The 27884-nt window shown below is 41.3% G+C and overlaps 1 protein-coding gene across 1 annotated transcript in view; it reads right to left on the reverse strand.

The window, feature by feature from the left end:
* Positions 1-27884, reverse strand: part of rftn1a (raftlin, lipid raft linker 1a) — a 36888-nt gene that overhangs the window by 841 nt on the left and 8163 nt on the right. The window contains exons 2-9 of the mRNA XM_084739722.1: positions 26202-26353; positions 15812-15995; positions 12560-12668; positions 5324-6020; positions 5016-5219; positions 3237-3346; positions 2896-2999; positions 291-366 (exon numbers count right to left, since the gene is read on the reverse strand). Coding sequence (XP_084595848.1) covers positions 291-366; positions 2896-2999; positions 3237-3346; positions 5016-5219; positions 5324-6020; positions 12560-12668; positions 15812-15995; positions 26202-26349 — 1632 coding nt within the window. The 5' untranslated portion in view covers positions 26350-26353. The remainder of the gene's footprint in view (positions 1-290; positions 367-2895; positions 3000-3236; positions 3347-5015; positions 5220-5323; positions 6021-12559; positions 12669-15811; positions 15996-26201; positions 26354-27884) is intronic.

Below are 27884 nucleotides of genomic sequence, written 5' to 3' on the forward strand. Positions count from 1 at the left end.
TGTGTTTGAGACAGTTGTGCGCTTTGTGCTGTGTCTTTTTCTTCCATCTCTCCAGACACCTGACAAACCACAACAAAGCCTCGTTCATTGACGCCTCTTTCCTGTACAGTTTGAGGTCGATTGTTTGCCTATTATTAGACTTTGAGCTGGTTTATACTTGCTGTACATCCCATATTTAGTAACATGACTTTTTAATGGCACCTTCTGTGACATAAAGTCACCTATCCTAAAGGCACAACAGAGACGAGTGACAGATTTGCCATGGAGATGGAAGACAAAGGGGAACAAACCTTGAAGTCTTTTCTCTTGCGCTGCAGAATGGGCCTCTGAAGGAAGAGGATCTGCTTGGTCGACAAACTCCCGTCACTACAGAAAGAAAAGAGCAGCACTTTTACTACTGTTACCTGTTATCTTACAATCTGATGAGCTTGCATATTGCTACATGTATTGAAATCCACTTTCTGTTGGCTGCGGTTTAGAAAGTGACAGGTTACACGACAACGGCACATCAGCGGCTGTTGTTCGCAGCTCCGACAGATTTCAAAAGTGGTTTCATGTTGAGAAGAGCATATGATCATGAATTGTTAGATCTCAAACCATCTGTCCTGTGTATCTAAGCAACACTGTCAGTCCTAAATCCCAAAAGAATGAGCCACACAAGGTAATTAGTGCTCACTGATTATAGGCGATGTACAAAGTGATTTAATGTAAAGAAAAAGGAAAGTTTAGTTGAGAGATGTGACTATATGGTTGGTATTAGTAAGCGATTAAACATTAAAATTGTTTAACACTAGAACCAGTCCCGTCTGTTTTTCAACTGAATGTAACTTTAGTTCAATAAAATATTAAAGTCTGTCAAGTTTTTTTTTAAAATGGGCATTTGTATCTGTAACATCTAGTGGGTAAATTCTACCCCTAAAGAGAATACAGTCATTTACACACTATTATTTTTGCACATTTAGATAAACATTTTATGTTGCTATTGACAACGTCTTTTGTTACCACCATGTGTCACAGAGCTGCATTGTAAATCATAGACTAACCTTCAATATGGATAAATAAAAGAGATTCATGAATGTAAATCAACCATTAGACCTGCTCAGTGCATTGAGAAGGATGGTTTGACAGTCAGTTTCATCTTGAATCTATAATACTCTTTAAACTGTACTCTAAAAATACTTAATTCTATACTACTTTGTAGCCCATATACTCTGTAGTGTCACCCTCATGATCAAAGTGACATGCAGCAAGGTGTAGTCATGGAGAAGAGAGACGATCATACAGACACACTGCTGCCTGTAATAATCCTATAATGTTTCTGTGATCATTCAGTAGGATCTGTGCTGCTGAAAATACACCCCCGACCAAGCAACCTCTGTGACAAAACATTTTAGGGTAGATACGATACAGTTTTTCAGATGTTTAAGTGTGGGAGTGGAGCTGGACTGTGCTGCTATAGTAATATAATCTGAGGTCAGGTTTAGACCATCAAAACTGCAGTATATTTTACAAAATAAGCTATATTAAAATGCTGGTGGTGTGGGGGCGGGGGGTGCACCCATTGGGCTGCCATCTGTTAAAAATGAACAAATCACCAAGTAGTTGTACCTTGAAAATGAATGCCTTCTGATAGTGGGTAAGTTTTAGCCATTCGCTGCAGGTATAGAGCCCTGGTGGTTCTAGTGATGGTCAGGCCAATCATCGGGCATTTTGAGACAAAATTAACAAAACATTTCTGTTAATGTGGCTGCTGTGTAACAATTTTGCCACTCCACCTTGTGAGTTTTGGGAAAGGTGGTGACAAAAGTTAGTTTTCAGCCCTGCACTATAACTCCCATGCAACCCGCTCTAAATGCCTGAATTTCCTCAGCCACCATCGTCTTTTCTCAATGTTAACATCTTTCTCCCATCTGAAAGGACAAAATCCAATCTGAAACTGTTACTGATAAGTGTTAAACATATATTATATTATGATGTATAGAATAATGCAATTGAATGGTGTTGGCTCTAACATACTGTGCCCCTCTCACTCTTAAATACCAGTTTAAAACAATGTTACTAGCTAATATAAACAAATTAGATGATATTGTGCATGAAATAATGGAATTACATGTGACTTTTCTTAAAAAGATATAGATTTTGATATCAGCATTACACACTTGCAATCAGCAGCTCTGCTCTCTAAATATCAGCCATTTACTGACGTTAATTGCCAGTTATAAACGAACACTAATCTGTGCATCTGTGTTCTGCAACTTGACTGGGACTGGACTGTTGCAGAGCAATGTACAAACACGTTCCTGCACACTAACGTTAGCTTGCTAGCTACTTTGTGTAGGTCCACACATTATCACAGTAGAGCCCCTATTTAGCTGTCTGGATGGATCCATAAAAGTGCCTCAAGACTGTATTCAGCTCGCTCTTCCTAACTGACTGAATGTCAATGTTGAATTTTTTTTGTGGTCTGAAAGAAAGTGAACCAACTACAAGATTTTATGATAGGAGATGTGATTTTAACATGATTTTAAAAGCTAAACTACAAATACACCTGTCTGCTGATTGTGAAATCTCTTTAGAGAACAATGTTATAAAAAATGATCTGGTTAATCCATGTACATATCACACAAGCACAGGTATTCTCCCTGATTAACAGGTCAAAAGATATTAGTGCTGTTCTTGTGTCCTACTCTGTGTGCTTTGTCAGATTAAAAAGTGTGTGACAGCGATCCCACAGTAATAAGCCTCCTTTTCCTCTGGTCTCTACATGTTGGTCACTGTAATGTTGATTTAATTGTTATTAGAACAATGAAATCTAATTACTTAGTCAGGACAAGCAGTTGTATAAAACCCATATTGGTCAACCACTAGTTGGTATCTTATGGTGTAGTTCTGTACCTGTTTGTCTTGACAATTGGTGTAGGTAAGACACACATCAGCCTCCATCCATACGGAGCCAGAGACTGGAGTAGGGGGATGTAGTCTGCCTTCACCACAACACCCTTGCAAGGGACAGACGACAGAAAATCAGTCAGTGCACACACACACACACCGGGAAGAAATTCATAAGCACATTACAGTATGTGTGCAGGTGAGCAAATTTAAGCTCATCCACAAGCATGCACGCTGCCTTCCTTCATCTCCTCTCTTATGTAATGTCTGACAGCTTACGCCTTCAGTCACAAAGGATTTGTCACAGAGCACATCTTCTCCAGAGTATTAAAAACTCAAAGACCCACATCAACAACGGTCCACTGCTCAACCACGATGGCATCGTACGAGGTGTTTGTGGTCTCCTCCGCAGAGCTCTGGAAGATGAACACGCTGTCCACGGATGAAACCCCGTTATCTGGAGAGACAGGACAAATGAGAGTCAGATAAACAGAGGAGGACAGATGTGATTCAGACAGGAGTTACAGGCTCATCTCCACTCTCCAATCTCCCTTGGGTCCCTTTGGCTTAAGCTTACTTATTCCACGGGTGACTGAACAGTGACTTATGGTGTAAGCCGTGGACTTAGGTCACATAACTCCATGTATATCATCCATTATCCAGCAGTGAAGCTGAGACCTACTGCCTGGCAGGTTTTTCCTTTTGTAAAGAATCAGAGGAAATCAGTGAAAATTCTTAGGTTTCAGTCAGCAGATAAGGTGAAACATTTACATATTTTATATTAACGATTGATGAAATGTTAAATGTGAAAGTGGTTGCTGCGAGTTTTCACCCAACTCCGCAGTCCCCCTTGGTTTTATGAGCATTTTATCTTCTTAACTTCGCTGTTTTGGTTCAGCCTCACTGGTCTTATCAGCCTCGTTTCCAGCTGCAGAAAGCAGCTGTTTTCAGGAAAAAGCTCTGATAAACCAACTGTCCACTACCTGTCCAGCAACAAACACCAGACAGACAAAGTTAGTGACGAGCTGATGAACGCAGTGGATCATTTAGCAGCTAAAGAGCCAGATGTTTCCCCCAGGAGTTGGTGGAGACAGAGCTAAAAGGAGTGTGAATATTGGAATTACATTCTGCCAGGTGGACAGAAACACGACTATGAATGAACGCTGCGTTGCTCTTTGTCTGCTGGATATGTAAATAGGCAACTGTCTGGTAATGCACGGTCCATATTAAAGGGCCAGTGTGTAGGATTTTTCTATTGGCAGAAATAGAACATTATATACATAATTATGTTTTCATCAATGTATAATCACCTGAAACTAAGAATTGTTGTGTTCATTACATTAGAATGAGCTGTTTATATGCACTGGTTGGAAGCCCTAAAGGCCCTAAAGTTCTCCTACACAGTTGGAAAGAGAGAGGTAAGGGAAGTCGTATTCAGGTGGTTGCAATCCTATATATATATATATGTAAGAGAACCTAGACAGGGCATTGCCAACCAACCTTGCCTCCATTTTTTCCCAGTGGCCAGTGGATGAAGCTATCATATTAGCTGTGTCTCACAATGCACAAGTAGACACTACATGTCCATTATGAATTATTCTGTAATGACAGAATAATTCATTCTGCTGTGCCGCTTTCTGGTGTGACTTGGCACCTATGCTGCCTAGACCAGTGGTTATATCATATCCATGCAAAATAGCCTCTACAACCAGCGGATGAAAAGATACTAGCCAATCAGGGGCATTTTCCAACATGCGGGTGGAACAAAAATCAGGCATCAATCAATCAGGGCCTTTGATAAGTCACACTCTAATAACTTCCACAATTTGACAACTGCACAAATAGCAAAAACTGGGCTTTGTTTTGACAGAATGTCTTTAAAGGATTTTTTAATGGTATATAATTTGCCTCTGAAGTTGGGAAAAAAAAGTTTGTACAAACTACTGATATGGTATATTTAAACTTCATTAATAACTTTTTTGTATATTAACATATGGTTGTAGGCCCACTCAGACTTGCCACACACACACACACACACACACACACACACACACCAGTGTGCCCTGACACTATTTGGGAACCATCAGCCTAGACTAAAGGTACACAGACACGGCCATTAAACATACCTTTATCATCTTCAAGGTGGAAAAACCCGTCGATGAGGTGTGCACCACTGGTGAAATGCTGAGTCATGTGGTCGAGCCAGTGCGTGTCGACTTCTGTGACCAGCCCTGCTTCCTTCTGTACTCGCAGTGGCACCCTGAGTGAGTAGAACCTCAGAGAAGTGTTCAGCTCCTCTGTGTGGTTGTACAAGGCAAAGAGCTGCATCCCTACAGGAGCACAGACAGAAAATGAACGATAGGACACCTAATAAACTTTGGATGATGAGGATTTGTCAGTTGATGCCAACAGAAACAAGAAACTGGTTACTTACTAGCCTGCGCTGGTGGTGAAGATGAATTCTTATCTTTCTCTGAACTCTTGAGCCGGATGTGGTTGTTGTTGTCCGTCACCGTAGAGCTGGACTTTCTTTCATGGTTTCCATCCAGTTCTGGAGAGCTGAGCCAGCTGTCCGAGCTTGAACTTTGTCTTTCTCTCCTGCTGGAGAGGTTACAGTGTTTCTCTGTGGATTCTTTGAGCTCTGGTAGTTGGCCCCTCTGCTGTCTGATTGCACCTGCAGCTTCCAGAGGGCTGGGACACAGCTGGTTCCCCTCTGTGTCTACACCGGGTCTGCTGTGATCTTGAGGTTGGTTTGTTGATTCTAGGCTGATCTGTAAGCTCTGGATTTGCTCACTGGACTCGTCTTGGTTAAGCTCAAAAGTCTGGATGGGTCTCAGCGGACTGAAATCTGGTTCTCTCGGCATCAAAGGCTCCCGGGTGTTATATTCTATGTCTTCATCTAATTCTTGAGGTTCAAAGTGGTGATGGTCAGATTCTGTGTCATTATGATGTGGTTCTGTAGGATCTGTTGGGCTGGTGTTCGCACTGAAGGGGTGTCTGTGAATGGGTGAAGGGCTTGAATGTAAGGAGGACAGCTCTTCAGGGTCCCAGTGCCCCAAGAAGCAGGGTCCTCCTCCCGGCTGCTGGAGGAAGCCTACAAACATCACCCCTTGCTCTGCTACATCCTGGATCTGTAGGGGTAACACATACACATATTAAGAAAAAGGGATAGCTCGGATAATTTTAAGTGGGGTACTTATTGATAGTGTATTACTTAGAGTAGATTTGTTTAATTGTGTGATGCAATTTGTGATGCATTCTGGTTGTATGAAAAGTGATATATAGATAAAGTCTGATTTATTGATTGATTGATTGATAGCTGGTTGTCAGCATACCCCCAGTTGGGAAAAGCAGAAAGGCAGCAGCACAGAAGCTAAGCAGAAAAGGGCAGCAGCAAAATGTATTTTAGCCATTTAAGTGAATTTTGAATATTTTCAAAGCTTCTCCATGGGCAAAATCAGTAATTTGCTGCTGGTCTACTGCTGCCTCAATCTGTTAGTGTGTTTGTATCATTGTGTGACATCACAACATATGGAAAACAATTTAACATGGTAATTGTATTGTTCTTAACTCAAATCCCATGATACTTTGCTTCATAGTAGCCCGCCTGCTCACAGTCGTCTACCTGAGGATGCTGCTGCAAAAACAAAGTAATTTTCTCCCAATGACAAACTGCCAAAAACAAACCAATGAGATGAAGCAGCAAAACTCCAGTAAGCTATATTTCATGTACAGATGAATCCTGATCCTGTCCACAGCAGTATATTGCTTAGCTTCAGTGCTGATGCCTCTAGGGTCTTGCTGACCAGCATCTACTGTACACTGTCGAGTACCTCATACAACCCCATCTTGAATAATCCGAACTATTCCTTTAATACCCATACAGAAGTCTATTAGAAGTCATTTGAGTGACACATAAATATAAAAGGACATCATTTGCAGCACCACAAATAAATTTGCAGTCTCTTCTTCTCGTCAGACAAACAAAGCCTCATTTACACACAAACAAAGGCTGACGTACGCAGAGTAGATATTCTGCAAAATAACAACCTACCTAATCATCTGCAAAGATCAAATATTCAAATGACAAAAGGACCTCATTATCTCAACGCATCCGTGTGCGTACATGTGTGTGTGACAGCGTGTGCGTGCGTGCGCATGTGTGTCGCTCCCTCCCGCGGAGCTCTGGTGGTTAATTGTCAGCTGATATTTGGGCTGACAGTTTTAGACAGGCTCAACGGGAGAGGAATCAGATTGCAAACTACCTCCAAAACAATAATGAGACACATCTACCCCCATTACCCACTACTTTTGACACTTCACTCATACACACACACACACACACACACACACACACACACACACACACACACACACACACACACACACACACACACATATATAAACAGTCTCTCTATTACCATCCAACACACCCACAATTACATGCAGTTTTATCAGACAAGTATGTCCGGGGACAGATTGAGAGTGGGTGGGCTAGTGGGTGCTGGAAAAATAGAAGTATAGAATTTCAAAACTGAACACACACTCACACACACACCAGGCTCCTGTCACTCTGTCTGCCCGGTGCTGCTCCTGGGTTCTTATCTCGAACTCTCTCTGGCAGCTTGTGATCTGATTGGTTATTCATGTCACGCTGCCGGAGCCTATCACATTATACTCAGTGATGTGCATTTCCATCCAATCAGGTTTCCCTTTGTGCTCTATGGGTGTTCAGATGCAAATCTATTCAATAGAGCACATTTTCATTTCCCCATTGTAGGACTGCTGGAGAATTCATGAGCAGGGAGACTAAAAGTGAGTTTTACAGCTGATAAATGCCAGTGATGACGCTGAGGTTGGTGGGCTACCTCAGGGTTAAATCTCACGATACTTCTGTAACCTACCATTCATTATATAGCTCCTCCTTCTGTCTCCTAGTTGCAGGATAGTGAACGGTGTCACAGGAGATGCAACTAGTGTGAATCCAATGTTGCACAAAATCCTCCCAATCAGGTAAATTTGCAATATTTGAAATGGAAAACCTCTCACCAAATCTACTCGATTTGAATTGGAGAAGCTCTGCATGTCAGGACAAGAGGCCATATGGCACAGACAGGCAATTACAAGCAGTTGCCTGTAGCCTTTTGAGCCCCGTAATGTTTCCGTCACTGTCACAGCAGTGCTGTGCCAACATGACAGGCACACACGAAAACACACAGTGCAATGAGAACAGAGACGGAGGAGGAGGGAGGGGTGGACTCTACATAGATGACGTTTGTTTAAAGATTGCTCCACCAATTTAGAATTGCACTCATATGAAATTGTCAAAAAGCACGTTACTACAAGTTAACCTTCAGAACTAATCTTTAAATCTTTCTGTCACTATGCCCAGAAAGCTTTCTGACAGAAAGCTTGTCTGTAGTACAAAGATGGCATAAAGAGCAACAAAATCCACACCAGGAGCAGGTTGTTGTGGATGAATGCATGAAGCACACAACTTACACCCAAGAGATGTGCAACTTATTGTTCACCTATTATTCACTTATTATTTTTGTGGGGTTTTTTAAAATATTATTTTTAGTTTTCTGTCACAGTTTGGTCAGTTTATGCAACAAACTACTTGGTTTGGTTTAGAAAAAGATAATGGTTTGGGGTAAAACAGACCATTAACCATGTGTTAGAAAGATTTCTGCCAGAAAGGCTAACTCCTCCCATGTGCTGTCAAACATCTGTTGTCTACATTACCTACATATCAACTCAACCAGTCAGACTAAGTTATGCTAAGTGTGGCAAAAGTAGCCACGAGCTGTTAGTCTCAAGGAGTGATCTGAGGAGGTCTGGTAAACTCACTCCTTTCTCCACACCTCCAGATTATTTCATTTTCAAACTTATAGTCTTTAACACCAGTGGATGCTGATTTAAGTATCATTATTTGAGGCAATTTATCAGACACTGTTTCATTAAATGGAAAATTCCACCTTGGTGTGGTATACTGCAGTGTCCACACAAGACCCTCCCTCCCCTGCCTGTTGACTTCAGAAAAAATATGAACACAATCGGCACAATTCAAATGATCCCATTTGATCCCACTAACTACGATTCATATTTTTTCAAAACTAAGGTCCCTTGCGGAGACACCAGAAGAGGAGGGATCTCACCTCTCTCTAATAATAGACAACACAAATCAATCAAATCCAGCAGACATGTAGCATTTTCAAACATAACACACTCTCTAGGGATCCACTGTTTCAATTCAACGGATCAGTATGCACGCAGATACTGACCTCATTAAGCCATGATGTAACAAATCTTCTTTTATGGTCAGTGTCATTATAAAATCTAGTGTTTCTGCCATCAGTTGCACTTATTAAGTAACAACTGGCCGCCTCGTGTCACTTACCTCACAGCAGGTCATTGCTTTTATAACCCTAATGGCTAGCTGTCTTATCTTTAAGTTAAATGGAAACACTATGCGCCCCCTTTCCACTGCATCTGACTCAAAGATATTCTTCTTCATATTAAATTAAAAAAGATAAGGTTTTTAATCAGTACATCTTTCAATGAGACCTGAGGCCTCATTACAGAAACTCTGAGTGTCAGAAAAGAAATGTCTGAAAATCCCACCTTATCTCCGATTAGGATATTTAGGATTTTTGTTATTACAGAAACATGTTTCTTGACTGCACTGAGGAAAAAACTGTTTCTTATCTATTTAGGTATAATAGAACTGTCCTACCTGAAGATTTTTCAAAGTTAGAATGACATACACCCTGTCCTAAATTCAACATAATTGACAAATGACAACAACAGTGTTGTTAGGTTTGTATGAAAAAGACAATGAAGATGGGAAACAACATGAACACCAAAATATTATGATTGAAACGCAACTAAAACTGTATGATGATGCTTTAAATTCTCCAGCCCATGCTGACTATTAATGGACATATACTGACTGCCAAGACAATTAATTTTGAATTTGATAGATTTAATTCAAGTCTGTATCCTGGGCCAATAATTGGAAAGAAACTTCCCAAAAATAAAAATTGAACACCCGCTAGCCAGCTGGCTATGTACAAGTTATAAGTGAAGTGAGACAGCCGTTGTCAAGGATACAGGCAGTCTTGTGTACGTTCTAAACACAGACACAGGCACGACAAATGAGTGCCAATTACAGAGTTTACAATTCTAGTTAGGACTTTTTAAGTTGAGATAAGATATGAGGTCTAAGTCAGGAATCATTTCTGTAACGGGAAGATAACTTGATGATGACATGGTTCTATTCTGTTTCCTTATTCCATTATTATTCAGTGTTGTATCAATGCTGTCCCATTCTCCTGACTCCTCCTCCACACCTTTTTTGCCTTGTGGGTATCTTCACAGGTCCATGACCTCTCAAAGGGTCTGTGGGAAAGGTAGGGTTGCTAGTTTGGATTCTGCTTTAAGAACTTTTGTTTAGCCACCCACTGATTTTGCTTGAAAAAATATTGCAAAGGTCCATTATTGGGGGTGGGGGAAGAAATCTATACAGCATAGCATTACAATCAATATACATATTAGCCAAGTATTGATCTTTCATTATATAAAATATTAACATTGCAAATGTGAATAGAACTTTTTGGTAATCAGTTGCTTTTTCAGTCCACTAGATGGTGCAGAGTTTTTTGGTGGTGAGGTCAGCAGAGGTCACAGTCGGTGGGATTGATTTATATGACAGTGTTGGTCAGTCTGTGTACTTGACAATCCCAATCGCTGCAATAAGATTGACTGAATTGAAATGAACAGACTGAAAACTTAAACTTATAAGATAACAGATATTAACAAGATTTTCCTTTGGGAATATACAAGCCCCAATTCCAAAAAAAATAGAATACTGTGTGAAACATAAATAAAAACATAATGTAATGATTTGCAAATTACTTTGACATATATTCATTTAAATACAGTACAAAGACAAGATATTTAATGTTCAAACTGATTAACTCCTCTTAAAGTTGGGGCGGGGGCATGTTTACCCCTGTGTTACATCACCTTTTTTCATAAAAACACTCAGTAAACAATTGGGAACTGACAGCACTAATTGTTGCAGACTTCAAAGTGAAATCCTTTTTCTATTCTAGCTTGATATCCAACTTCAGTTGAATGATCTGTTTTGTGGTATTTTGCACCTCATAATGCACCACACATTTTCAATAGGAGACAGGTCTGCAGTGCAGGCACATCAGTCTAATACCTGAACTCTTTAATTATGAAACCATGCTGCTGTAAGACATGCAAAACAGTGTTACAACAGAAAACGATATTGTCTGGTTGGCAGCATATGTTGCTCCAAAACCTGTATTCACCTTTCAGCATTAATGAGGCCCTCACAGTTTTTAACTTTTCAGTGGTAACAATCTGAATGGTCCTTTTCCTTCTTTATCCAGAGGACACTACGTCTATGATTTCTAAAAACAATCTGAAATGTAGAGTCGTCAGACCAAAGCACACTTTTACACTTTGTGTCAGCGCATCCCAGATGAGCTCAGCCCCAGAGGAGTCGGCAGTGTTTCTGGATGTTGTTGATACATGGCTTTCTCTTTGCATGGTAAAGTCTTAACTTGCATATGCAGATGCAGCAACAAACCAGATTTATTAAGCCTATGTAGTAATATCCCTTATTTTGATGCAGTGCCACCTGAGGGGTGAAAGGTCACAGCCTTGTCACCTACTTACAGAGGTGTCTTTGGATTATCTGAATCTTTTTGATATTATGGATTGTAGATAGTGAAATTCCTGAATTCCTTGCAAATGTGCATTGAAAAATGTTGTCGTCTGTTGCCCACACAGTTTTCCTCAAAGCGGCGACCCTTGCCTCACCCTTGCTTGTGAACGACCGACCCTTTCAAAGATGCCCTTTTCATACCCAATCATGACACTATCATTATGGGTGGGTGCATGGGTGTTTTTGAGCATTCAACAACTATCCCAGTATTTTGTTGCCCCTGTCCCAACTTGTTTAGAACCTGTTGTAGGCATCATATTCAGAATGTATATTTACAGTTCCACAGCATTATATATATTTACACAATGTCCCAGCTTTTTTCGGAATTGGGGTTTGCAATTTGCAGGTGAAAAAAGGTAATAAATCACAATATATGTAATCACAATACTCAGCATATCACAAAATGTTTAAAATCGCAATAATGTTTTATTGTGACTTAAATATCATGATACCCTATCAATGTTTTTACAAATGTAAAGATCAACTAGCCACCAACTGGCCAAACTCGGCCTTATGTTACCTTATGAAACTGATTGCAATCAAAGTGAGGCATACACTGTTTAAATTTAGGCAAAATAGAGCACTGGTATTTGATCTCCACTTGTAGATACCCCTAGTTCAGTTATTGGACTAGATTAAACAAATAAGTGTATATTTAAAATATTTTCCTCGTCTCCTTTCTTCTTTTAACTGCGTACTTCAGTTAGATTTGCTTTTGCATGTTTTCACTAGAGGGCCACTAGAAAAAGCAATATTAAGCCCTCTACCCTGCGTAGGTGGTACAAGAGCAAACCCAGTTCTTATCTCAGGCTTCAGGCATCTCTATTTGAAGACAAATCCAATAAAAGTGAATCATATTTGACCGAGCCAGCTTTGTTGGCATGATTGCGCTCCCGTGATTGAACTCACCCTCTTGACGTAGCTCTGGATCACCTCTGGGTCAGCAGACTGGTGACCTGCCACACACACATCTGTCTCTAGACGATGCCTTCCCCACCTCAGTTGGCTTTTCTCGGAACTAGAGGGTGAGAAATGAAATGATTTAAACAAATATTCAGAGAAAAGCATCTATTCTATGCCATTTAGTTGAGTTCAATTCTGCACTTGTGAACCGGAAAATGTAAAATGTTCTTGTCCTGTTATGACATTACCCTGGACTGCTTCTTCTGGGTTCGTCTCCTGTCCATTATCACTGGTGCAGTTCCATCACCAGGTACCATTACAGTCTAAACGAGCCTCGGCTCTATATAGATTCTGGCAGCCACGCTCATGTTCACAAGCACTCATTGACCCAGAATGATCACAGCGGAAACATAATGTCACTTCTAGTACAGGGTGAATTTTCTATTTAAGGAGAGCACACATTCACCGAAAGCACAATGGACTTATTAGACGCAAAAAGGGACCGAATTTCCTTCTGCTCCCACTGCAAGACACCATCATAAAAGGAGTATTCAGATACGCCTCTTCAGATTTGGATTGAGGTCAGTGGGAAGGCCGTGGTAATATCTTGTGCTCTGAGGCGTGAGTGACATTCTCAGCTAGATTTGAAACAGTAGATCTGTCAGATTTTTTTTCTTTCATTTTTAGGGTTTTTGATGAAAGGGGATGGCGGTGATGGGGACATAAAAGGCGGAGTAAAGGGGAAGAAGGGGGGTGCGGAGGACAAAAGAAACAGGGGGACGGCCATCACTGAAGTAAGCAGATGAAAGGATGGAGAGATGGTTTCTCTCTTTCAGCGTGCCGTTCCCCTCTGGTGAGCGCTGGTGATGCAATCAGCCGTCTCCACGGTGACAGGTGCCAGGAAGCAGCAGGACCACTTGGCAGGAGGGGCATCAAAGGAGCAGCCCGGCACCTGCCTGTGCACTAGTGTGTGTGTGTGTGTGTGTGTGTGTGTGTGTGTGTGTGTGTCAGTGTTTGTGCGTGAAGGAGCGTGTATACAATATGCTACTCCTTGAATTCACACTAAAAAGAGGACACAGAACACAAGAGGATGTCCCAAACTGTAGGATAAGAGATGTATTTCCTTTAATTACAAAGAGTAAGTGATGACAAATGAAAGGTTACATATATAACCATGGTTGTCTGAGTGAGAGGACACAAAGATTGAGCCACAGGAGTCCCCATCTCCATATAACAGACACATTTATTAATACAAATGATCAGTAAGTTCTACTAGGCTGATGTCAGATATGCTGAAGAGAATGTAGACCATTTTATCTCCTGTAGATCATTCACACATCTTTTATAAATGTCAGAAAATAAGTGTGTTTTAAGAAACTGCTACAATAAATGCTAGGATATAAAAAATCCCTATGAGGTGTTTGGTCCTTTATCTCTACTTTCTCTGAAGAAATTTGAATAGGGAGCAGTAAATATTTGTTTCAAATAATTTAACATACAGTATGTCATTTCTGCTGCTAAAGCTCTCTCAAATCAAAACAATAACAAAAGGGGATATACTGGGATATTTTATGCCTTTAATGACAGGACATGACAGGAAATGGGGAGAGAGAGCAGGAGAATGACACGCAGCAAAGGGCCACGGGCAGGAGTCGAACCCACGGCCGCTGCAGAGGACTCACAACCTCCACACATAGGGCGCACGCTCCACCAACTGAGCTATCCAAGCGCCCGTCAAGATTTTCTTTAAGGTACATTTCAAGCATTTCCAGCACCTTACAGCTGTTATTGAGCTATAAACAATCAAACTTGTGTTTCATGATGGAATTTTCATGTTGTATCACATGTCTGTAAGCAACCTGGCTGAGCCAATATCCAACTTCTTTTATTTCATTACCTAAAAATTTAAATATTCTGTCACGTAGCAATTTATTATTTAAGTAATCCATTTATCATTTTCCATTTATCCAAAACCCAAACTCTTTCCAGACTTTGACAACACCACGTTAAAATTCAAGTGTTTTTAAGGATTTCTAGCATCCATGACAGGCAACCAAATAAACAACCGTTATCATGAATAAAATTACAGATTTCGCCGGGTTTGAACATTGTTGGCACCTTTTTCCAAGCTTTGTCTAAGGGGAGGCCTGCAGTCTCAGACTTTCAAAACGTCTGATTTAAGATAATGTAGTACACAACTCAACAAGATATACAACAATGTGCATCAAAATAGGTCAGGTCCTTTTCATACAATTTAACGCAGAATTGTCACATATTGTACTTTTAATAGCAAATAAACAAGACTGAGAGCCTATAGCCTAGCTAGCAGCTCTGTGATGCTGTATTTAGGCACAGCATTGCTTTGAGCTAAATGCTAACATTAGCACGCAAACATGCTCACAATGAAAATAATAACATAATCATGTTTGGCAGGTATAATGTTTACCATGTTAGTTTAACATGTTAGCACTAGCACAATAGGAATGATACGAATGTCATTAGTTTGTAGTATTTGGTAATAAACCAAATACTTCACAAATTGGAATTTTTGGTCTGAGGATGGCACTAAATTAAATGTTAAAGAATCACCAAAGTTATCACAGTTCATCCTGAGTGGGAAATTAATGTCTGTGCCAAATTTTGTGGCAATCCATCTGATATAATTTGAGATATTTCACAGGTTAAGTGAAAACTTTGACCTGCTGGAAGCACTAGATGGAAAGTTAGAGTAAAGTCATTAGTCATTGTATGATTTCTGTTTGGGCAGATGTGTCAGCATCTCCCATGATTAGACTCTAAGAATAAAGCTCAGCTAACACGCTGCACCAAAGCTGACAGTAAGCAGGTATGAAAATAATGTTCTGCTCAAATGTTGTAGATTTTAGTGTCACCATAGAATAACTGGGTTACAGAAGAGATGCACAGTGTAGTCACACAGTATATTATCATGTATAGTCAAAGGTGAAAGAATTGGAACAGTGGGCTAAAATTAGCCATTTTTTGTGGCTGACTCATCTGCAATTAATTTTACATCAAGAGAAGGAGGTGAGGTGCAGAGTTTTGTTTGTGATATGGGTCTCAATTGGCTTCCATGTCAAAAAATGAAGTCACAAAAGCTGCTACCTTCTAACTATTGTCTAGATCTGTCTGCAAATGGATTGTCATTTATGTTCATCAATCTGCTACATAAATTATAACAGTTTTGTTCTATGAAGGTGGTTCTCATGCTGAAGACAAGGGTGAGTTTAGTTTGCATACCTCGGTGTCTCTCGGACCAGCACGGCTCGGTGGAGCTGGCGCTGGATGTGTGCATGACGAGGGCCGCAGGGATGGACAAATGGGTGGACAGCAACCAGGACAAAACCCTGTGCGTAGAGCTCCCTGACCTGAACCGGCAGCTCTCTGACCGAGGAGAGACAAAGCACCGATGACACCGGCACCTCTGGAGGGAGGAGAACGGGTGAGAAGGGAAGGAGAAAAACATGATTAGAGACACGAAGGGGTAATGGGAAATGGTCAAGACAAAGGACGTGACAGTTTGCAAAGGATGCAGGGGAGAATAGTGGTGAGGTGTTTGGAAGTGGATAAAAGCTGGAACAAAGAGGAGGAGTGAAGAAAAAAAGAGGGGGGAAAGAGAAAGAGGGACAAAGGGTGTGAGGAAACAAAGACAGAGCATGTTTCATTATGTTAATTCCCACTGAACAACAACACATGGCATCTTCACGCTAAATCTGAAACTAATTACACCAGAACTATTAGCCTCAGTCTGGCTTTTGGAAAACACACATGAAGCAGACTCTGTGTTGGGAGGGTAACCTTAAAAATGTATTCCTATACAGTTACTAATTACCTGTTAAAAAATGCAGTCAGTAACTAAATCCAAGGATCACAATATTGCAGTACACTTTTGGATTACCTCAATACAAAATATGGTGAAATTGTTCAGCCTAATATAACGTTTTACTTGCTTTACTTGTTTGTTTAAATGTTCCTTCCTTTGCTAGGTGTGAATGAAAATTTAGATTAATAGGGGTAATTATGAGTATAAACGTATTTAGTGAAGTAGCTTTTCACAATTCACACTCAAACTTCAAGTAAACTGACAAACTTACTCCAGTCTGGGGCTTCTGTTTTTACTCACACTACTCAGCATCACCACCCACAGTCCCAAAATATTTTTCAGTGGTCGTAACGGTAGTAGTGTGTAATATTGTTAGACAGCCTTCTGGTTTTCTGTGTGGTTAACGTTAGCGTTTCGCAGTTAGTCTGTGCAGGTAATATTAGCAGTTGGTCTGCACAGCTAACATTAACGGTCAGTCTGTGCAGTAAGCGCTAGCTGTTGGTCTGTGTCGCTAACGTTAGCAGTTGGTCTGACCTGTAAATGTTTCTTTGAGTCCTTTCACTGAACTGTGATGTTATTCTGCTTTTCTGTTTTAAAATAATGGCCAAATTTCCACTTAATGGAATGGCCAAGTTTTTTTCACTTGAGGCCATGATAGTGAATTGGCTGTAGGATTAGCTGGTTTCACTGAAGACCACCGTGGTATTGTGAGATGCCTGAAGTGATGTAATGTGTGCACACTATGCATGGTAGTATATTGTTCTTTATCTGATTCGTCATCTGATTGCATCTTTTAATCTGTGACTGTAACGGAATACAGTTAGCCTTTTTTTGGTTACATATTTTTGCCTACACTAACTGACAGTTGAAAATAATCCAAAATGAACACACGCATACATCAAAAGGTTGGAAAGACAATGCTATCACGTTGCCTGTTTCGGTGTGTGGTATTAGCAGCAATCGCTAACACAGGGCCGGTTCCCTTATTACCAAACACAATGGAAAGAAAACCCCTTCACTTCAGTGGAAATGGTTAGCGGAGCTTATCGTATGGGAGCAAACTGTCACGGCAAATCCACTAGGGAGAGCGCAGTGTTTGCGAGAACCGCCCTCTTGGGGTCAGTGCATTGTACTAAAGCCCTTCTCTGTGTTCACAGGCTTTTAAGGGAACACGTGCATGTATGGCTGGTGTGTTTCTGTATCGCTGAGTGAAGCCAGGTGTGTGTGAGAGAGGGAGAGGAGCGTGGAAAAAGAGCTGAGAGAAGAAAGAGAGAGGCAGTTAGCAGAGCAGTGCTGGAGAGAGAGATGAGGCTGTCTGTTTGTGCCTGAATGCTTGTCATCCTTTCCCATTCAATCTCATTTGCATGGGTCTGGAGAAGAGAAAATAACCTGAATAAATTAACTAGACACACACAAAAACACACACACACACAAACGCACAGGAAAAAAAAAGATGTGCAAGCCATCTCATTTTCAATTTGTTCTCCATCATCTGGCGTGTTCACACATACACACACTCACACACGCATATGAGAAGCTGGCCGGGACGCTAGGATACAAGCACATGAACACACTCTCCTGACTCCCATCTCAGTGAAACAATGGGAGAAAAACAGACTCCCTGAGAAAATCCAACCATCACATCAGCTTGGCGTAACTGCTTGGAACCACGAGAGCCTTTCATCAAGCAAACACTTAAACGGGTGTCTGTGGGGACTTATCAAAAGCAGTACAGTGATGATGATAATAATAATACCAGCTGGAGACTGGGGTGGGGTGTCGAGGGGGGGATAACAACGATCCTGTCACCGTAAACAGTCATTAGCCATCATTAGCTCTGCACGGCTGGCACTCACCCACCGACAAGACGCAGGCAAGGCAGCTAATTCAGGCAAGGCATACAGAAGTTATTAGGGTGTTATGCAGCGCTTTAGGCTGGGAAGCAACTTCATTTATACTGTCTGCCACTGTGGGATTTAAAGGCAGGCTGCAATTCCGCTCCAGAATGGGAACATGGGAACAGCTCAGGGCAGAAAAAGCCGGGTGGAGTTTTATAGTGCCAGCATGAGGGCAGAGGGGGGTGTTAGTGTTAGGAAGTGTGCAGTGTGTGTACATGTTTAAAGCTGGGCTAGGCAATTCTGGAGAAAGATTTTGTGTCTCATTTACAGGCAAGTGTGAACCAATCATGATGTCACCCATTACTTTGTGGACAACTGTTTTTAAGACTTTTGAAAATTACTGATTTCACCCATGGAGTTGGTTTGGAAAGATCAATATTCTGCTTTTCAATGTTGGTTTTCTGTCAGGAAAGGCTGTCTGATAGCAGTGTAAGTGTAAAGAAAGTGTACAACTGATTTTGATTTTTTTTAAGGTCTATTTAATCTATTTAAAATCTATTTGCGTGATGCACCTTTTTGCTTCTCCTAACTGGGGGCGTGCAGACCACCATCTACTGTAGCTAACACACTGACTATCAGTGAGTAACTCATACAGCCCCACATCAAATAACCTGAACTATCCCTTTAAGTGACTTGGAAAAATCTGATGGAGTGGTTGTTTCTGTATGCGTGAGTACATGAGTCTTTTTGTGACTTTTAGAGTCACATGCGCGTGTGAGAGGAATTGAGAAGCGAGATACAGACATCCAAGGGTCTATTGTTCAACAGACACAAGAAGCGGCTGAGCGGCTGTTCAGCTGTTGATCCCTGCTCTGCTATTTCCGTCTCAACCCGAAGCTCTGACCATATGACAGACGCCGTACGTTGTGAACGACGCCTCACTTTTTGACCCTGGATTTCACAAGCTGTATTCCGCGTATGTGAGAGTCATCCCTTTCCTGTAGCCGCTTGAAAGGGCTTATTAATTCCTTGTACAAATCCCTGAATTTCTGTGTGTGACTGTAAAGCATATTTTGTGGTGTATGCGTGCAACAGTATCTCCAGTGAGTGTGCATGGGGCCATCTTTTTTGCCTGCGTGTGTGAGCGCACGAGAAAGAAAGAAAGAGTTTGCACTAAGCCTGCTAGGTGATGCATGGGGATTACTACTCACAGCCACCCTCAAGGCTTATCCCTCTGCTTGCTGGAGGTTCACGTTTATTTAAATAGCCTTCTAATGACTTGCAGAGGTTTTAGGCTAGGATATGTGCCAAAACAGTGACTATAAAATAATCAGCTTCCTGGAGCCAGGAGCTCCCCACTGTTTTGGGAATGCGGCCGCCAGCTATGACAGTTGTTGGTCAGCATCTGAGCTTTGTCAAATGGGGTCTGATCTCTGCATTTATAGGAAATGTTTGAGAAAGAGCGCAGGGTTCGTGGAAATGAAGTAGAAACAGGAGGGAAAAAAAGGTTTGCTGTGGCGAGAACACAGTGTGGCACTTAAGGCGCATACACTACCATGTACTTGTGATGCTGTGAATCTCTCTGCCATCTTTGCTGGTATTATCTCCAGCCTTTTGGCCAATAAGACTGAAACAGCATCAAGTTTTAGTTTGAGCCATGGCAGATCAGCATTTTCAACAATCTTTCATAAAAAAAAAGGTTTATGTTTACCTGGAAGTGTGTGTGGCAGCAAAGATCCATCAAACTGATGGATTTGTGCTTCGCCTGCGCTCTGAGTCAAATACATCACACACAGATTCTGATAGCGGAAGATGTACCACATAAGGCAAAGGGGACATTTATCATACTTTGTAAACAAAGGAAATATGTATCATAACATTCAGGGGCCTTACTACAGAAACTGTTTGGTAACCATGGTAATTATGGTTAGGACCTCATTTAAGAAAAAAGCCATTACTGATGAAGCATTCCTCAGTCAATGTTTCTATCCTAACTTAAGATAGGAAAAGAGTATCAAACAAGCATCCTAACTTCCAAAAATTAGCAGACAGTAGCTAACAGTAGTGCTCACTAACAGTAGTTGATGGTAGTGTTAGCTAACAGTGGCTAACAGTAGCATTTCCGAACATTAGCTAATGGTAGTGTTCATTAACAGTAGCTATTGGTAGTGTTAGCTAACTTGTTTAATTCATATGGGTGCCATTTTATTTGAGACGGTGTCTACTTTTCCCACGCTCTTTTCTTTTATTTCCCAAGTTAGCCTTTTACCAAAAATAACATTTTTGTATGATTTAGTGTATGTTTAAAAAACAAAAAACAAAAACAAAAAACAAAAACAAAACATAGTTTGATTACATTGTCAAGTGGTGTGGGATCATTGGGACTTGTTTTCTCAACTACCATAGCTGATGAAAATGTGACATGACTGACATGCAGAAATCATGTTTATGACAACATTTTTTCACACTATGTTTAGTCCTCACTCCGTCATCACTCTGACGTATCTGATACATCCTGTGTTTTCACGACTGTTATAGCCATTAGTTTGCAACAGCTAGCAGTAAACACACAATTATCTGGAATAGATTATGGATTTTTCTGTGTTTGAAAATGGTTGGAAATATTTGGGATAATGTAAGTACACAACTCAACAAAATATATAGCATATGTCTAGCATTTTAGACCTCTTTGTGCAGGAATGTTACATATAATAGCTTTCAGACATAAGATAGGAAGTTTTTTGTAACGCGGCCCCAGGTGGAGGTCACATATACACACAAGCACTGACATGTACCTTTCCTGTCAGAAATAAACTCACCCACAGGTAGCATAAAGCCACGCAAACACACACACTCTGTTGAGCATTAGACACATGTTGTAAGTTTTAATGAGCCGAGTGGGTCTCCGTCTCTGCAGGGCGGCAGAAAGTCATCAGCAGAGTTCAGCTCCTCGCTGTCTGCTCCAGAGACCAGCGTTAGTCACACAGCATCACACCTAACTTACTTCCTCACACATCGTCAGACTCCTGACTCCCGCTCGCTCACTCTCACACCTCTGACTCTCTTTTCTCTCGACTTCTCCTCGCGCGCTCCGCCTCCCCTCCTCCCTCCAGACCTGACAAACGCTCGCTGTATACGTCTGTGCCTCTACACCTCCTTTACTTTATTCTGCCTCCCTTCTACTTTGCCCCCCCCCCCCACCTCTTTTCTGTTCTCCGCTTCTTCTGCTCATTATCTGAGCACAGCCTCGACGACAAAGGAGGCTGGGTTAAAATGTCACACCTGGCTGTTACATTTCATACTTCACATTGCTGCTGACATGTCAAGGTAACCAATCAATGTTTCCACAGGGATAATGAAGATCACGACACATTTTGTAAGGGCGCCTGATGTGTCAAGGCATAGCAGACACAATAAGTAGCATAAGACATTGGTTTTAGGTTGTATGATGAGATGGAGCTGAAATTCTAAGAGGGCCAAATGCCTGAAACACTGAACATATTTCTTTTTCATCCTCCCTGGATTCACCACAGGGTCGCTATGACCCATTGTGAGCAAGTTGGGCTTAGTCACATAGAAACATTTCTCAGCTAAGGCACTGCTGCAGTTGCAGCAAAGCTCATAAAACAAACACTACATTATCAGCCACATTGTTTCTGGTGAGTTTCATCAGTCACTAGTCAACGGTCAAGCTGGAAACCACAGAGCACTCCTCATCCCGAACATTAGGACTGAGTTGCACCAAGAAAGATTATTTAAGAAAGACTATATATATTTATATGCCTGTGCCTGTCTGCAGCTTATCTTACAAACTACTGGATCAATCAGCCTAATTTTTGTGCACATTCATGACTATGCTGAAGGTCCCTCTCTGATTCTGAATTTTTGAAAAACCTTGAAAACCTTTTGTAGTGGCTGTACACCGGAGACAGCTGTGGCCACAGGCATTATGTTTGGGATGAATGGATCATCCCATTCTTGTGAATATGATATCTCAAGAACGCCAGGAGGGAATTTCTTCAAACTTAGTACAAATGATCAGCTGGACTCACGGACGGATTGAATTGGATTTTGGTGAAAGATGAAGGTCCAAACTGATTTTTTATAAGGTCAAAGTTAAGCTTCAGTGTGACATCGTAATGTTCTGCAAAAACACTTCAAGCTCTCTAACTGCCATCAACAGCTGACATCTCACTCTTTTTACGCAGCCGTTAGGAGCACAAGTGATCAACAAGTGCTTCAGTTTGAAATCTCTTTTCAAGGGAGCACATATGTGGAGGTCATGTTAATGTTGGTGTAACTTTGTAAATCTCCGCTGTTGCATCTGGCAGATGTAGTGCCATTGCAGCTGGTGCGTCACCATGTGTTTCTTGGGAGGGATCTGCACTCCATTTCATAATTAGAAACTAATCTCAGTTTAGTAAATTCTAGTTTATTGACTTGAACCAAAATTAAGTGTTTAAACAAGATGGAGACACTTGCTTACTAAAATTTAAATAAATAATTAAAAATAAAAATAAATGTAAGTGCTGTCAGGACCTAGTAAAAGAGCAAGGGAAAACTTATTAATCTTGTGTGTTAGTTAAATGCTACATTGTTTGCTAGCTAGTTAGCTAAAAAGTTAACAATATGTTTATTATTCATTAATTTGAAGGTAGCTAAAATAGTTAGCCTTGTTAGCCGATTTCTGAGGGGACAGACTCTCATTTCATTTCCCCTTGAAAAAAAACTTGATGGCAGAAATAATGGTGCAATTTGATTGCATTTCTCAATCCACCTAAAAAAGGCAGTAACTTTAAAAATTAGCGAAGTTAATACTGGATCACATTTGAAATTCAAATGTAAAGGTTGGGTGCAACAGTATTAAGTGTAATCTTGATTTAAATGTAAGCTTTCTTGATTTAAACCTAGTTTGAAAGTTTAGTTCAACATAAAGTTAAACCATGATTTAATCAGGTTTAAAAAGGTATCCTTGTTGCTGCAACCCAGTCTACGCGCCTCTTCCTGAGAACACAACTTGGATTAACAAACAACCACCTCATCTCACATATGTCAGAGGGGCACCGACGAACATATTTGTTTTTCATTACTGTGTAGGAGTCGTCATGTCACGCTGGCAGGGAAATAATATTGTTAATGGAGGCCAAATTGAATTAAAGCGTGGATTTGACCGTGGGTTTCCTCAATGTCATGGACTGACATACAGATTCCTCTATCTCCCTCCTACACACACACACACACACACACGCACACACACACACACACACACACACACACACACACGGACAAACACACACACACGCGGACAAACACACAAATACAAATAAATCCCTTTGCTGGGAATGAGGTCCCTCAATCTCCACAAACAATCAGATAATCCTTCAGGAATCCTTCACTTCTCTTGGTCTCTCTATCACAAATGGATAGAGGGAGAGAGACGGAAAGAGGCAGGCATACACCCACTCACAACCACTCACACACACACACACATAAACACACACACAATCAATTCACAGTAGCTGTGTTTATCCTAAAATAGAGTATACTCATCTTAAGCAGCTCAGGTGGCGTCACTGAGTTTACCATATAAATGACCTGCCTGTCTGTCGAGAGATAACACTAACTCTGTTGACGAAGTGCTATAAAAGTGTTTTGTGTGCGCTTGAATGAGCCGCTTGTATGAACTGTGTGTGTGTATGTGTGGTCTTTCTGTATCAATATATGCCCATAAGATTAGACAATCTATCTGCTGCTGCCTTAGCGACGACAAAGACGAGCAATCCTCATGTCTATTGTGTGTTTTGGTCACCACCACTCTTTCGCCTTGCCAGATCTCTCTCAGCCAACACTAGAGCCGAACTCATTTGCCAAACATAACAGGACTGGCTGAAAATGAAGCCGACTGGCAACCAGAGCGTTGCCACTTGGCTGTGGCGTTTTGCCTGCTGTCTGTTACAGTGTTGCATTGGAAACTCCTCTAAAAAAAAAGGGGGGGGCTTCAGTGAGCTGCTCGCACCTGCTTGAGCTTGTCGGGTGATGGAGTGCACAGCGCAGGCTTGTAGAAACATTAAGCCATGAGGAAAAAGGGGTGATTTTTTATATCAGCTTCAACACTATCTGTTTCTCCTCCTTGCTGCCTCTCTTTTTCCCTCGCTTCGTCCCTCTCTTCTATCTCCTCACAGTCCACAACACCAACACAATGGCAGAATTAGTATTTTTAGAAACTAGACGCCTCTGGAGGATTCTCATCAAACGTTCTCAAGGCGCTGCGAGCACACACACACACACAGAAAACAAACACACGCACACGGTATCAGACACACTATTTTTCATATTCATAAACAGATACACTCACACACACACACAGTTCCCAAGACAGCATGCAAACACACACACCAGCTTTGGTGTATTGTCGTAGTGCGAGGGAGAGGCAGGGGGAAGTTAGAGGGCATGGCTGCAGCGCGCGCAATATAGCTGAATCTGAGAATTAGAGAACTCTTTGAACTCCCTGCAACAGGAGCCACACAAAGACACATCTTCAACTCATGAGCCACTTTTCACCCTCAAGATACTTACAGTATGAAAAGAGAAAACACAGTTGTGCAGAGTTGCTGACCTAAACATTTCATTTAAGTGGTTAAAGTGGGAATAGCAACTGTGGCTATTTTACGAGTGGAACACACACAAACACTGAGTTCAGGATGACAAAGCAGAGCAGAGGGGCGACAGAAAAGTTAAGCAAACAACCACACTTAAAATAAAAAAGGTGCTCAGTAAAAAGAATAACTTTCGATTATGACTAAATGTGAAGACACATTCCTTGGTGTCAGTTCCCACCCCCAGAGTGGAACTTGGGCAAATCAGATGTGAGTGAAGACTGCTGGGTGTATCTCATGGCCAAGATTTGTTATTTTCATTTGAGCAAATCGCCTCCATCATCACTCATTCGTTCACTGTTCCCTACAGTACACAGTAAGCACTCCAGTAAGCACTCAGTATGCTACCCTACTGTGAGTTACTTCAGACGCTCATGAATTTGTCATCCTAGGAGCGAGGAAGCACAGCATTTTGGAATTTTTGGCATAAAATATGCTAAATAAATATATAAATAACACAAATATGCTACATAAACTATAGTGTTTTGAGGCTGGAAATGAAGTTGATAACAGCATTGAGAATTAATCAAAATAGTAAAGTTGTGGGTCGTAAAAACAATACACTAAAAGACATTGAAATGCTTTACAAAGCCAAGGGTAACTTCGAAGCTGGTTGTTGATATTCTGTGGGTCTATATGTGGCCTTTTTCATATGAACATATGCATTTGATCCATTGCTAATATTAAAAATTTATTTGAGAGGCTTAAATTATTTAACATGAATGATAGACACACTCAGCCCTTGGTAGTACAGTTTTTTAAACCAGTGGACAGCAGACTCTAGTAATGTTTTAATTTAAACCTTGAAACTCACCTTGAAGTAATTTTAGCTTAAGTACATATGTTTTAGCATCAAAATGCTCTTTTCCCTCTAAAAACATTTTCCTTTATCAATCGACGTAGGTTTCTGTGTAATGGCGTTGCTACATATAAACCTCTTTGATTGAGCAAGAGCAGGTCATCAGCATCCTAACCTGCATTACTGCTTTTTGCAAACAGCTGACGAGTTGTTTCCATTTAAAAAATCTTGAAAAGAACACAGTCGGAATCGCCCTTTAACTTGCTTTATCAATATCATTATTTGTGTCAATCATCTGTGATAGAGAAATGTTACATGAAGGAACAGCACATGACAATTTCAAGAGTGGGAGAGGTCAAGTCACATTAAGTCCATGTCTCACTGGGTTTAACAAGCCCATCTTAAAATGGAAAAACTTTGCAAATGAATAGAGGAACAGTACAGTACAATCTTAAGTGCTCACAGGAGTGTTATACAGGAATAATTGACAGCACGTGTGTGATCTTCTCCATACCTTCTTTCCCCAACAGGAAATCCAGGAAGTGGTAGGTGTAGGCCACGCCCACTTTAGTCTCCACCTGAGGCCGTCGAAGGGTGGAGTAGATGTTGCCCGGGCTTCGCCTCTCTTCCGCCTTCCGCAACTTAGGCAGCCTACAGCCCATATCTCTGTGACAGAGGAGAGGAGAGGAGAGGAGAGGAGAGGAGAGGAGAGGAGATTTTTAAAAAGACAGGAGATGATGAGAAGAGAGAAACAAAGGAGGCTGCTAACTAAGACTCGAGTGGGAGACATGAAATTGATAGAGTTTCTAAATATACAGAACACTTTAGCACTTCCAACAGAGTGTGTGTGATTGCCACACACAAGTCTAAAGGCTATTGCTCACATGTGAGCTTGAGCTGCTGGAAAATAATGTGTGCATCTAACACACACAGACACACACACTGCAATAATACTGAAATATGAAAATGTCAGCCATTACCTGCTTGGTGGGCTGTGATACGGGCATCTCCTAATCAAACAGGGCTGATTGGGAGCGACATGTTTGATCAAAACGAATTAAAGCAGAAATGAGACTGATTTCCTGCCCTGTCAAGCAAAGCAACATGAGACTAGATAGACGGAGAGAGGAGAGGAGAAGAGAGGAGAGGTGTTAAGCATGTTTTACTTCTAACCAATTTATATGTTGATCCAAGGGCAGCCTTGAAGCACAAAGAAATCTGTTATTTTAATACATTTTCAGATTGCGTAAGAACCAGTAGATACCCTCAAGGGTGGGTGATTGAATTTTCTTTTTTAAATTCCTCCTCTCCTGAATTTCAACAGGCAATTTAGACCCAAAGATCTACTCGAGGTGCATAAAAAGAAAAACAAGACGAGCAAGGTGGCTTTTGCAACAAATGATTGGGAATTGGAAAAGCGGCGGAATGGGTGGAGGGTGTGAAAAGAGAGGGGTAAAGGACAAGAGACGAAGGGCGTGGTCAAATACCGTCAAGCTAATCTGATGTGACAGCGTCGGTACCCTCAAACCATCACCACAGTTACGCTTAATATCCCCGTCTGCCACGGCTTGTAAGAGCCACGCGGTGAGGTGCGCATCTGCATGTCTGTGTCTATGTGTGTGTGAGCATATGTCTTCCCCAAAGGCAGGTCTATATCTGTATCTCTGTATCTGTGCGGGGAGCGTGGAGAATGACACAGTAACTCCCATTGGGCCGAGTGCACGGACGTTAACTCGGCTAACGATCCTAACAGACTACATTAAGCCTGGTGTGTGTTAGTGTCTGTGTTTGTGTGCGCGTACAGCTTTGACTGCATGGTACGTGCGTTTCGAAAGGTTACGAAGTTGCGAAAAGGCGGCATCTTCGATACATTTTCATAGCTCATCTGTCTTGAGACAGAACACTCTGTCATTTTAAATTTTGCAAAGAACAAGCAATTAAGAGTCATTATTCTTTCAATACAACGTGCTCTTTCATAATGAGGACAAATGAGGAGAGATGGAGGGCTGACGCTTAGGGAGGGTTAGAGACAGAGCAAGAGAAAAAACAGGATATCTCGTCTCCCCTCTCCTCTTCCTCCCACCATCCTTCTCTCTCCTCTTGACCTGTCTGTTCCCGTCTTAAACTCTCACACCATTAGCTCCTCAATGTGTCTCATGATTTCTACAAAACTCTGTCTAACCTTGTCTGACCCATG

Source organism: Lutjanus erythropterus, chromosome 16, assembly GCF_056507025.1.
Source record: "Lutjanus erythropterus isolate fLutEry1 chromosome 16, fLutEry1.hap2, whole genome shotgun sequence".
Lineage (NCBI taxonomy): Eukaryota > Metazoa > Chordata > Actinopteri > Lutjaniformes > Lutjanidae > Lutjanus > Lutjanus erythropterus.